At 41.8% G+C, this 13,066-nt stretch overlaps 1 protein-coding gene across 12 annotated transcripts in view; it reads right to left on the reverse strand.

Moving 5' to 3' along the window:
- The window catches only part of ptprt (protein tyrosine phosphatase receptor type T), a 527,216-nt gene that overhangs the window by 33,238 nt on the left and 480,912 nt on the right, over nucleotides 1–13,066 (reverse strand). For all 12 annotated transcript variants that reach the window (XM_078171434.1, XM_078171419.1, XM_078171458.1 and 9 more), the window contains 3 exons: nucleotides 12,625–12,661; nucleotides 12,024–12,121; nucleotides 9,758–9,874 (listed from right to left, as the gene is read on the reverse strand). In XM_078171434.1, the coding sequence (XP_078027560.1) occupies nucleotides 9,758–9,874; nucleotides 12,024–12,121; nucleotides 12,625–12,661 (252 nt within the window). The remainder of the gene's footprint in view (nucleotides 1–9,757; nucleotides 9,875–12,023; nucleotides 12,122–12,624; nucleotides 12,662–13,066) is intronic.

The raw sequence follows: 13,066 nt of genomic DNA on the forward strand, positions 1-13,066 counted from the left end.
AGTGTGGGATCATTTTAAGAAGGTGAAGGACGAACCCAAGGTGATATGTAAACTCATCTTCATTGGTCGACTACAAACATGACGTATCATCTGAAACATGGAAGTAGCTACATGCCCATTAGCCCACAGCGTCATTAACAGGCGGCTCAAACCATTGTGTTGCCCCGTCCAAAATATAAAATTTCATAATTACATTAATATCATAAACATGCAGGTGACTAGTTGACTAATGGCCCTAAATAACGACTATAGGTTGACTAGGAAAATTCTTGGCTGGGGGCAGCCCTAAAACCTTCATATAGAGTTGGATGATACGGAGAAAATCAAATATGATCAAGAATGTTGACCAAATACTTAGATATTGATATTACGATGGTATTGCTTGTCGACTATTGGTGCCTTCACAAAATATACTAGAAAAGCTAGAACAGATTGGTAATTTAAAAAAAATTACATCAATTTACTGTAATGCAGCCTTTAAAACAAGGAAAAGACAACACTTATTTTACGTAACTGCTTATCCTGTTAGTGGTTGTGGGGGGGCTGCAGCCTATCCCAGCTGACATTGGGCGAGAGGCAGGGTACACCCTGGACAGGTCACCAGACTACGGGCAATTTAGAGTCACCAACCTGCATGTCTTTAGACTGTGGGAGGAAGCCGAGAGAACCCACGCTGACACGGGGACATGCAAACTCCACACAATAGGACTCCCCCACCCTGGGATCAAACCCTCATGCTGTTAGGCGACAATGCTAACCACTGCACCACGATATCACGATATCTAGTCTCATATCACGATGTCCATTTAATATCAATATATTGCCCAGCCCTACCTTCATTCTCAAAACGCTTTTACAGCTTTTGGCTCCAACATTAAGAGCGTGACATACATTCTCACCTGTAATAAAAGCTCCTCATGTTTCTTAGCTCAGCACATAATGCGTATTGTTTTAGTGGCAGAGCTGCTGATGTTTCCTTAATGTCATTATGTCATAATACAGGTACAAACCCATCTGACTGAGGGCACTTTTCCCACATGGATGTACTACTTTTTAATATGCTGTATTGTTATTATTCTCCTGGGTTTCTCTAACAAGTTATAATAACCGAATGAACGAGGAGTCCAATCTTCCTCAAGGTCACTCTGACAAATGCACCTCCCTCAGCTGGCAGCTGAACCTGTGACCTTGTAGTTGAGGTGGCTATTTAACCACAAGTTCACCCTGACATTGGCAGGATTTTTCTGTTTTGTGGACACAACAGAACAAAATGTCTTTTTCAGTATGTGTTTCCATGTCCTCCATCTGATAACTGAAGCATAACTCCAGGGTTCTAAATAGTACAGATGATGAAGAATGAATAAGGGCAAGCGTCCACTTTGTGTATTTTTCTCAGTGGCGGCATCTTTTTTTCAGATGTTACCAATGAGGGGAGAGCGTGTGGCTGCATGCAGCTGCCTTGAAAAAACCCCATCACACCCAGCGTCGTTTTTCAAAGTGCTCCACCTTTTTTTTTTATGTGGCCGCTCTGAGTGCTTGTAGTTAAATGTCTCTCAACTTTTCAGAGAGGTGCTTTTAGCTCGGCTATTGTCACATCAACGACAGAAAAGCCAATTTTAGTCAGGACCATTTAAGTCAAAGAAAACTGTCTTTCCATTTGCAGTATTATATTTAGTGGTATAGCTCTGTTCTGGGGCCCCTCTGCCCTTCCTCGGGCCTACACAGAAAGCCCAAGCCTGAGAGAGCACACCTCTCTCTGTCTGCCCTTCCACACGCATACGAGGAAAGCCTGAGGCAGAGTGAGCAAACCTCCCTGCCCTTGCATGTGCCTACATGGAAAGCCCAAGGCAGGGAGAGCAGCATCAATGACAAACAGAGATGACATTGATAAGTCAGATACAGCAAAAGGAGGAGGTGGGTTGCAAAGCAGCTTGCAGAGGAAGCAGCAACAGTAGGCAGGCCAGAGCAGTTTAAATAGGGAGCCCTGAATGAGAATCACCAATTGGTTGCATAGAAAGGAATCATGTGATCTATCAGCTGCTCCACTGGTTGTTTGAGATCAGCTGATGTAGCTGGGATGTCAGCTGACCTTGACATCGTGTCCTGCCTGAACTAACACTATGCTCAATTTGTGGGAGCAGATCAGCTGGCGAATACTGGATGTTGCTGGTGAGTGTTGTGCTTTTATCACTGAACTGTTTTAAGCTTGTTGTTAACTGTGTAGTTACAAAGTCCTCTGTTAACGTAGCATGTTAGCTACCTAGCTAACATTAAAGCCCCTACAAGGAACTTCATTTTGAGTTGATTGTGGCGACCCTGTGGACAAAAGCGGTAGTGTTTTGCCGGAATGAAGCCTACATTTCCCATGAGCTCTAGCACGTATTGTCGTAAAGACGCTTACCTGGCTCGCGCATGTGTTTGTTTTGGGGATGAATGAAACAACAAGACAGGAAAACTTTGCCCCCGCTCCTATCGGGGATCCCAGCTCACCTCTGCTGCGCCCCAGCTCCACTTCTCCAGCGTAAGCGCCACTGCCTCCGGGGTAAATGCAGCGGTCGGCTGGTAAGGCTGAAGGCCTGATTGGCAAGCACTTCCACGGCTTCTTGGACTGAGTATGGAGCAGTGCCTCGCCTCTTTATTTCTCGGCACTCGCTGGACCCTGTCGACGCCTGGCTGGTACCTGTCGTTGGCCCAGATGAGGTGTTCCAGACCTGCGGCCCCTGCTCTCCTCGTCCCCGCTGGCGCGGGGTGAATCTGCGCAACCTGCAGCCTCCGTGTGTGGCTCCCCGGACAGCTAACGCCGTGGACCCGCCGGTTCCCGCCAGGATTGGGCTGGTAAATGCTAGATCGGTAGCGAACAAAATGTTTATCCTGAAGGATTTCCTGACTTCCAGAGGATTGGATTTTCTCTGTGTGACTGAGACGTGGCTGACTGTTGGTGAGTCCAGTGCTTTCACAGAACTTTTACCCGATGATTGCTGCTATTTTAACTCCCCGCGGACGTCGGGTCGAGGAGGAGGAATAGCGACTATTAATAAGAGTCACTATAAATGTAAGCAGCTAGGTAAGATGATGTGTGCCGTCTGAGTGCCGTAAATCTTTTTGTCCTGGAAGTGACCTGGGGCGGACCCGGAGACAGTTTCCTAAAGGTATGGATATACACTATATAGAAATAGCTTATCTTCACACTGATGGTCTCATTTGCTGTTGTAGGTCACACACAGACATCAGCAGAAACAAGAGACTTTTGCATATCCAGTTAAAAGTTCCTTGTAGCGGCTTTAAAGTCAAGACATATACATGGAAACAAAACCCATGTGCAGTGCATCATAAAAAAAAGTATACTTGTCACCACTTCTCTGCCCAAGAAAAGAGCTATATGGAAACAGAACCTCAAAGAAAGTTCACTTGAAAAGCTCAGAAAGTGAAGCATGACTATATATACATATCTTAAGAGAACTGGGAAGACAATCAAATTACCAAACAACTATTAAATTACCCAGTTCTGTTTTTGCTCTGAATGCGTACTAAACCAGACACCCAACACCTGTCTGGACGTCCACTTGCTGTAAAATCTTGTACAGACATTTCTCTGTGACAGCTCACATCAATCAGAGTCTAAACCAAATTACTGGACCAGAGCTTTGATTGAAGATGTTTCAGAGATTTGTGGGGAATCATACGGGTATTATCCCCATGAGGCAGCAGTGGAGCGAGTCCAGTCAAAGTGAAAAACTCAGGAGAAATGAAGACAGGGAGTCCCTGTCTTTTAATCACATCGTCATGTGAACACAGTCGGGGAGGAGGTGGAGGTTCAGGCATTGTAAACAGACAACACACTTCAGGGAGGGTTTCTCCAGTTTGACATAAACAGCCTATTTTGTGCACATCTCTCAAACCATCTGCCCTGTCTGTCTAATACGCGTATGTGCTGGTCCTCCAAGCTGTGTTTGTTGGCCTGTAGATGTGTGTACACTGCTGAGTCCTGCCCTGTACAGTTTGGTCTCCGCTGTGGCACGCAATTGTTTGGTTTCTCGAGATCTGAGTGCCTTAGACCAGATTACTCTTCTGCTGCTTTGGACGTGGTCCATCGGGTGAACTAAGCCCTGTCGCAGTTTCTTGTTGGGTTCAAAAAAATACTGAGAAAATGTGTTGAGTACAGAGTCTTCGAAAATTTTCTTTCCCTCCAGCTACACATGAGACTAAAGGCTGTGTTTGGTTTTCAGTGCTAATTGTTTGTTCTTGGTTAACCTGCTGTCACATTTAACAAAGGAATGACCAAATCTGGATAAAATCACATAAGGATAATCGTTTGATATAAGGCTCATTTTTCTCCAACCTTGGATCTAGTGTAGTGGATCTGACTTTTACCTTGTAGAGTTAAGATTGTTATATTTTCTTTGCTTTCATGTGAACTGGATGAAACACTGCTCCGTGAAACTAATGGCACTTATATACCCTAGTGCTTCTCTACCTTACAGGACAAAGGGCTTTATAAACTACCTCTCATTCACCCATTCACACACACTCACACACACACTGATGGTGGCTGAGCTGCCATGCAAGGTGCTGGCCTGCCCATTGGGGATTCAGCTACAGCCGCCTCCATGTTGCCATCCACTTTGTTTTTGTGGTATGTTTACAAAAATTTCAATTTCTTTTTATGTGTTGCTCATTGCCTTTTTCCATGCTTTTTTAAAGAAATTGCACCAATTAGCTCAGGGTTCAAAGGTTTGAATACTTGTGAAAGGCGTCTGAAAGCAGCACAAGAGTGAAATAGAAATATCAAAGGGTTAAGAGTCTCATACAAGGCCCTGTGAATTCTGCAATGCAGACTACACAGGCAGATTTGATAATAAAAACGGAATAAGCCGTAAAATGCGGAATATTGTGTAATTTGCCAAATTGTGGATGCAATTTATAAAAGCAGTGTTTTTTTTCTGCCACTTAAAGTATTTTTTTCAATAGAAAATTTACTGTGCTGCTATATTTTGGTGTCAGTTTTGGGCACGCAGCCTCCGTCCTCCGCTCTTGGTGAGTTTCACCGAGGGCAGGGCTCAGCTCTTTTATGAGCAAGGCTGACACTGAAGGAACGCTGGATCTGCGCCGAGACTTTGCTTTTTACCTTTGTCTGTCTCCAACTTTAACATTGGCAGGTTTGATCATTTGATCATTGGCGATGTGAGGACAGCTAGCTTGATGGCATGTTTTTCATGGTCAGCCAAGTTCGGTCAAATCCTGTCTAGTGATGCACAATAATATTGGCATGTCATTTGTATCAGCAGATATCGGCTTTAAAATGAACATACTTATATACAACATATTTCATGTTGCCATCTGCTGGTGATTTAAACCAATGTAAACAGATTTTATAGGGCCCTGTCTCATATAAGCTGAGCTGCAGGTAGTCAGAGTGAGATGGGTCAGCCATGGTAGATTGATGGTCTGTAGCAGGAAGCTGAGTCACAGTCTTGAACACGTTGGAATTAAAACTTTTCTGACTGGTAAGCAGAAACACACAAAAGTTAGTTCCTCTCTCACCCACAATGATTGTTCGACTAATTCTGACACTTAAACATGAACGTGTGTGTGAGCTCCCTGTTTTTCACCTCTCCTTCTTCTCACTTTCTCACACACACATTTACACAGATTTTCTTTGAGTCTCACTCCGTCGCCCTCTCTTCCTCTCTGCTTAGTTAATCTCCTTGGACATGCCATTAATAAACCTTTTCATTAAGACCCTGTTCTCATTATTCATTGCAATTAAAGCTATTTAACTGCAGTGCAGAACCTGTATACTCTCTCGCTCTCTCTGCCCCCCTCTGTATTACTTCCTCTTTGTTCTTCACACTCAGTCACACACACAACACACACACACACACACACACACACAGTCACAGAACCCACTGTAGTTAAAAGATGGAGAATTTTGTATCAAAGAGTGTGTGTTCCTGGTGTGTGTTTGTACGTATTAATGCATCCTGCAAAATGACAGGCCTTTCAAAGTCAGCCTTCCTTTGAATTTTGGAGTACTTGTGCACACACGCTCACACACGAGCGCAGAGGTGGTATGGATTAATGGCTTGCTAAACGAGCTGACAGCGAGGACTTGAAGACTCGTCTTCATAAGCTGCTTTCGCACGAGTGAAGGGGGATGGAAATACAGGATGGAAAAAGGAGAGGGACAGACGGAGGTATAGAAAGACAGCAGGCAGGAAAGGGCAAGACTTTAGGTGTCTGATCATAAATGTGTATAGTGTTTTCTACATGATTTTAATAATTATTAATAGCTTGTTTGCAATCACATGACTATTATGATGCCCAAAATTCAGATGGAGGGAAGGAAATGGTAAATCCATATACTGCATGAACTGGAAATAGAGGATTGTGACTACATAAAAGGTTGGATGAACCTGCAGGCAGCAGGTATCATCAGAAAATGAAAACTCCTGTTAGATATGATCCATATGAAACAAAGAAAAGTGATATTCCCCAAAACTTGACTGATTTGCTCAGTGTGGACACGATCATCGTTACAAACTACCTCGTCATCCAGACCTCCTGACGTTACTGTTACACAGCGAGCAGCTGAAAATGTACAGGAGTCAAGTGGTCAACCATTTTGTGTGCGGTTGGCTCCATGATTGAAACGACTGCTGTCTTGTTTTTGGTCGGGTGAGTAAATGTGCTCGAGTATAACTGTCTTTAAAGGTGCTTTCACACAACCTGTTTGGTTCAGTTAAGACGAACCCAGGTCCATTCACGCGGTTAGTATGGTTTGTTTGGGCTGGTGTAAAAGCCGTCAATCGAACCCTGGAGCAGACCAGCCGAACAACTGAACAAAGACCTCTTGAAAAGGTGGGTCTCGGTCTGCTTCCAAATGGACTCTGGTGCGGTTCATTTGTGGTGTGAAAGAAAACAAACCAACCACATGATTTTTTGATAGCAGATATGTCTTGTACACCAAAAATGCCCAATCAACCAGCTACCTGTCAGTTGGCTGAACCTCATGTTGACTCCTTTTGGTTTGTTTGCAAAAAGTCAGAGTGAACAGGAACACATTTTTTTCCTCTTGTGTGACCGAGTGAACCGGACTTCAAGTGTGAAAGCACCTTTATATTTCAGTTCTGTACATGGATGCACTGTCGTCTGGGATATATGTGGATACTAGCTAACATTAGCTACCGTTAGCTACTTTTACTTTAATGCTTTTTAAAACCTGAGTCGTGGCTATAAACATGGAGAAGTTGTCAAAGCACATGTTATTGCACTTGAGGCATGTTTAACACAACACTTTAACATTAACGTTTAACATTAGTCGACTCCTCTCCTCCAGACTGAAGACGGAGGTTTTTGATCCACATCTGCCGCCATTTTTTAATGAGTATAAATTTTTCCTTCTCCCCTTTACATCCTACTATTTTTGGGACTTAAAGTGGCCTTTGTTTCTTCCCAACTTGATCAACTGGAACAGCTGTAAACAGCACAAATCATAGACATTTGTGCAGTGTTGATAGTCTTTGTCACCAGTTGCCTCCCCTCCATCTGGACAGCACACTGATGTATGACGTCATATGTGAAGAAGCTATTTATGATCACATGTAAAGTACCGCTGTCTCTACTGAGTACAGACTTAAATGTAAGGAAATAATAAAGAAACAAGGCGTCTAACGTGGAGTTGAAAAGCAACATAAAAAACATACAAGACTCAAAAGAAGATGTACACATAGTTTAGAGAATCAAAGATTTGGATCAGAGCCCTTTTCTCTTATTGTGAAGTGTTTTCCACAGTTTCTCTGTTTACTGTGCCGAGCCTTAGAGAACAGCATCACAACAATGATGGAACATTCTTCCACTCGCACTCGTTTGTTCTCCTCTCAAATCCCCCCCGCCTGATTACAAAGGCCCCAATTACGGATTCAAGCCTCCTCTTGAACAGTAAGAAACAAACAAGTAACACTTCTCACTCGCCTCAAATCCCCAATCACACATTTGCTGTAATGGTAATCCAGGTTTTAGGTTTAGAAAAAATTGAAGCATAAAGTGACATGAGGGTGACTGAGCAGCTAGAGAGCACAACAGGGTTCAGATCCCACCTGGGGTGTTATGGGAAATGTTTTATTAGGTGGAGTCACAAAATGTTGATACCACGTTATTTTATTGTTTTATTATTCTATTATTTGTTGTTGTTGCAGTGTTGATTTGTTATCAGAAACTATGATGACAAACATGAGACACTGAGTAGCTGAAAATAGATCTTGATAATGAAAACTATGATGAAATCTATGTTTCATTTTGGTTGACGAGACAGGACAAAAATGTTTATGGTGGACTATCGGACATTCAAAATCAGACAGGAGGAGATCATGATAAATTATTTTATCAAACGTACTAGAAAAAGTAGGAAGCTGATAACTGCGGTGCTTTCAATTATCTTCTAATGTCAGATGAGCAATATGAGATCAGAGCAGTGACTGGCGCTGTAAACTCCAGTAAACAGTCAGCACCAGGCTGTTTTGCTAGCTGGCAAAACACTCAGCCCAGAACAGCATTAGCCATTAGCGCGAGTTGCGAGCAGTAATTCAGCAGTGAATAAACAGCTGTGTGTGTCTGACTGTGGATGGTGGAGCTACTGAATGGATTTGTGGAGTTTGTTAGTTGCAGCGGTGGCTGTTTGCAGCTAGCTCCACTTGTTCGCTGTTAAACGGCAGCAGAGCAAGCAGCCACCAGCCACCGGATCTACGCAGGACTGTCACAAGAAGGTTTATGGTGTTTCCTGTTTGAAAGGGAAGGTATGAGGCTCGGTTATCTGTGAGTGTAGCTGTGTTGTAAGTAAACAGTCTGACCTCAGCTAAGCTCTTTCTGACAGAGCTGAAAGTTTAGTTTTAATCACCCACTCTGAGAGAGGACACAAGTTTAAACCTCCAGACTAACATGTTGCAGATTTAAAAAGAACTGAGGCTGAAAAAAGTTTGTAGCTGCAGAAAAAAAACAGCTAAATGTCAACTTGATTCTAATTTCTGATACCTGCATTAGCCTATTTGGATCGGTTGAACCCTTTGAAACCTGAGCAAACTGGCTTGATTTCTTTCAAAACATGGGAAGAAGGCAATGGGCAGTGAAAGCCGTGACCCAAAAAAAATCCAAGAAATTAGTAAAAAGAGAAAATTAAAAACAATAATTCTTTTTTTTTTAAAAGAAATAAATAAAATAATAGAAAATAGAAAATAAAAGACATAAAGTTAAAAACAAAAAAACTAGGAATTGACCTGGAAAAAATGCTTAAATTTTTTTTTTTTTTTTAAATCTGTAACAATTTTAAAATTTAATAATAACAAATAGAAATATAGTTTTTGCCTAGCTTTCCCCCTCTTTTTTATTTTTCTATTTTATTTCTTTTTTTTTAATATAATTTTCTGAATCTATTTGTGGAACATTTATTACCAAGTTGATCACTGCCTTTTTTCCATGTTTTTGAAAGAAATTGCACCAGTTTGCTGAGGGTTCAAAGGTTTAAATAGCAGCACAGGAAAGTGATGTTGCTCCAGGAAAAAAAAACACCTTGAGTAAAAGTTGACTAAATTACTTTTCATCAATCAAATGTGAGTTGTTGTCGACTGGAACTAGACTAAAACTATGACGGATAAAAATGACTAAAATGTAACTAAAGCTAATAAGCGTTTTTTTCTATGGACTAAATCTAAAATAGTTGCCATAATGGACACTGTATTGTTGTTGATGGTGTTTACTTGTTTACCTTTTGGACGGTGAATGTCCTTATGACGTACTCAGCCAGTGGTTCAGTTTCTATCAGGGTCACCTTGATGTCTCCATACACTTCTGTCTCATCAGGCCAGTAACGCACACACTTCACCTGGAAAAGACAATTTACATTCATACAATGAAGTTAAATAAGCAACACATGCAGGTCATTATCACCCAATGAGCGTTAACAGAGTGAGATAAAGTGAGGTCAAGATCATCACCATGAATAATACAATAGATAAATAATAAGATTGCTTCTCCTTCATGATAAATTGCAACCTAACACACATGAGCCACTGGACATTTATAAGTATATTGATTATAACATTATGAAGTTATTTATAAGCTCCCACTAAAGAAAACCCAAGGCTGCAGTATTGTGGAGCCAGATGTGATGATACTACTTGTAACCAGACGACACATCTGGATACAGCTGTTTGGAGTCATGAAAACCATCGCCAGGCTTTTGTTCCAATGATGTTGCAATTCTTTTTGTTTGGTTTTCTGCCTCCGCCACCTACAGCATCGGACTGGTGTAAACAATTGGTTCCCAGTTTCATTATTGTTCAAGTGGACTTTTTTTTGTTTGGCTCTGTGAGACTGTCAAGACTGTGACCGCTGAAATATCAGACTGCTCACACTGACCTTCCAAGAAACCAAACAACATCAAAACTGTTAACAAAATCCAACTTAATATTCAGAAGCACAGCAGGGGAGCAGCGTGATGTTCTTATGTGCTGATATAAAAACACTACAGACATGATGTCCCCAGGGAGGAGGTCTTGGTGGACAGGTTATACTGGAGATCAGAGTTCACATCCCCTCCCAACAACAGTCAGTGCTTTCTTCTTTACATGCTTTTTTGGGTTACACTCGGCTTTCTCCAGCAAGAAGGTGTAAATGAGAAACACAGTTTACATATTCATACAAGATTAGAGAATCTCCAGCTAGATTTCTTCTGGAGAACACAGATTTATTTGGCCATTTACTGAATCTGGCTAACTGGGACCAACACAGCATCTTTTATCACTAACACCCTTTTCCCGCCAAAGTTAGCACGCATGTTTAACTTTCTGAGGGAAACCTGCTAAAATGAGCGATAGACTCTTTTTGCTAATCCAGTAAACTAAAGCTGTGTGCACGTCACTGCAGTGGACAAGTATGCCTTTCTGTTTTTTTTTTCCTGGTTACGTAACCTGGTCACTGACCTGCTGCATGAGCACACAGACTGACAGTAACCAGGTTACTACAGGGCATGAGACATGTTCTCTGATTACCTGTGTGATCCAGCTTCTGTAACTAACCTGGTCACCTCAGTGCTTAAACCAAGAACTTCTGTTTCTTAAACTTATTTTTTACTTTACATCATACATTGGGTCAGTTTGGAATTAACTAACTAACAACATATTTCAGTGTTAAAGTCTTTTGTTATCATCATTATTATTATTAGGAATATTATTTTTATTTACAAAATAACAAACCCTTTCTTTAATCTTTTACGCCATGGAAATGTCTCTGTCCCTTTAAGGGAGTTTTCTCCAGTGTTTGTTTGCTGAGTTAACCCGAATGGGTGTTTATTTTTGCGCAGATTATTTTACATTCAGAAAATAATCTTATAGTCTTTTTGCTCATGGGGCTTTTGTTGCATTTGTAGTGATGTGGTGAGTGTGTCTGTCTCTCCTCCGAGCAGCTAAAATGAAACAAGTGCAGGTAACTTTGGTATATACGGTTTCTAATTAGTCTCATACTGCATTCTCGTTTATAATGTGTGGTGTTTTGTGGTGGGCGGGGGCTAGTTCTCACACACATGGAAGCTCAGCAGAGTGGAAAAATAGACAGACAGAGCAGCAGAGAGTTGGAGAGCTGACGACGGCTGCATTCAATTGTGTTGTTGTGCATGAAAGCTTTGCTATTAAAAACACCTGTGTGCCAGCTGATGTAAAACAAAGGATTGCATTGGACTCTGTATAGCTCAATATAGCCGATACTGATCATTCAAAACATGACTTGATCAGCCCCAATACTGATCTGTGAGACTGGAGCGGGACATCCCTGATAATTTTATAAAGTAAGTTTGCCACTTGACTGCAACTATGAAACATCATCGGCAAATCTGCCATAATATAGATTTTATTTTTTTAATATTTGTTTCATTTTGATTGGACTGTAAATGTAACCAAGACTTGATAAAATAAAATGAAACATGACACACACACACACACACACACACATTAAAATCTCTTAGATGATGAACTCACCCTGCCCACCTCCACCAGGTTGGTAACCATGACGATAGAGGCTGAGTTTTCCTGCCAGACCATCCTCCAGAAATCCCTCACTGTCTCCTGCATGGGCCCTGACGGACACACACACACACACACACACACACACACAAATTAGATTCCTAAACATTCCAATACACACAAACAGAGCAGATGCACACAGGTGTATGTATGTATGAATACATACTCATTCCAACGTCACATAAAAATACATCAGCACTGATAGCAAAGACTTATACATAAACACATGAACGGGGAGGCACACACGCTTGCGCGCACACACACACACACACACACACACACACACGCATACTCACACACTATCAATCCCAGATAGTGATTCGGGGGTTTGAGGTAATGGGGTCTTAAATTTGTCAGGGGGATTTTATACGGCGGTTTAGATTTAGGAGGTTGTGGTAATAGCCTTCTAGCCCGAAAGGACGACATTTACCAGGTGGCTGCTACACACACACACACACACACACACACACACACACAGGCGTGCAGTCACATCTGCACAAATGCAGAAATGCACATACACTGGTCTCACACACACTCATCACGTCAGTTTAATTACCTTGTGTGGCGATGTAATGTCTGGGTCTATGGTACCCCTGTGAGACAGGAAAAAAAAGTGAGGCATAAAAATCTCCACACTTTCGTCATCTCCACCTTTTTCTTCAAATATTCCCCCTTTTTTACTCCATGTTGTCCTCATTTTGTCTGTTTTCAGTTTTCTCGTCTCTTTTTTAATCTCTATTTTTGTCTTTCACCTCCTCTTTCTAGATTTCTTTTTTCTCTCCCTTCCCTCTTCCATCCCTTTTTCCCAGGCTGTCCATTTTTCCTCTTTCCCAGAAGGGTAAAATACAACAAAGAAATAAATGAAAGGATGGAACAGTGGATGGATGGATGGATGGATGGATGGATCAGTGTGTGGAAGGACGGATGATGGATGGATGGAAGGATGGACAGATGGATGGATGGAAGGGCAAGCGTATGAAAGGACGAATGGATGGACG

This window comes from Epinephelus lanceolatus, chromosome 1 (genome assembly GCF_041903045.1).
Source record: "Epinephelus lanceolatus isolate andai-2023 chromosome 1, ASM4190304v1, whole genome shotgun sequence".
Taxonomy (NCBI): Eukaryota; Metazoa; Chordata; class Actinopteri; order Perciformes; family Serranidae; genus Epinephelus; species Epinephelus lanceolatus.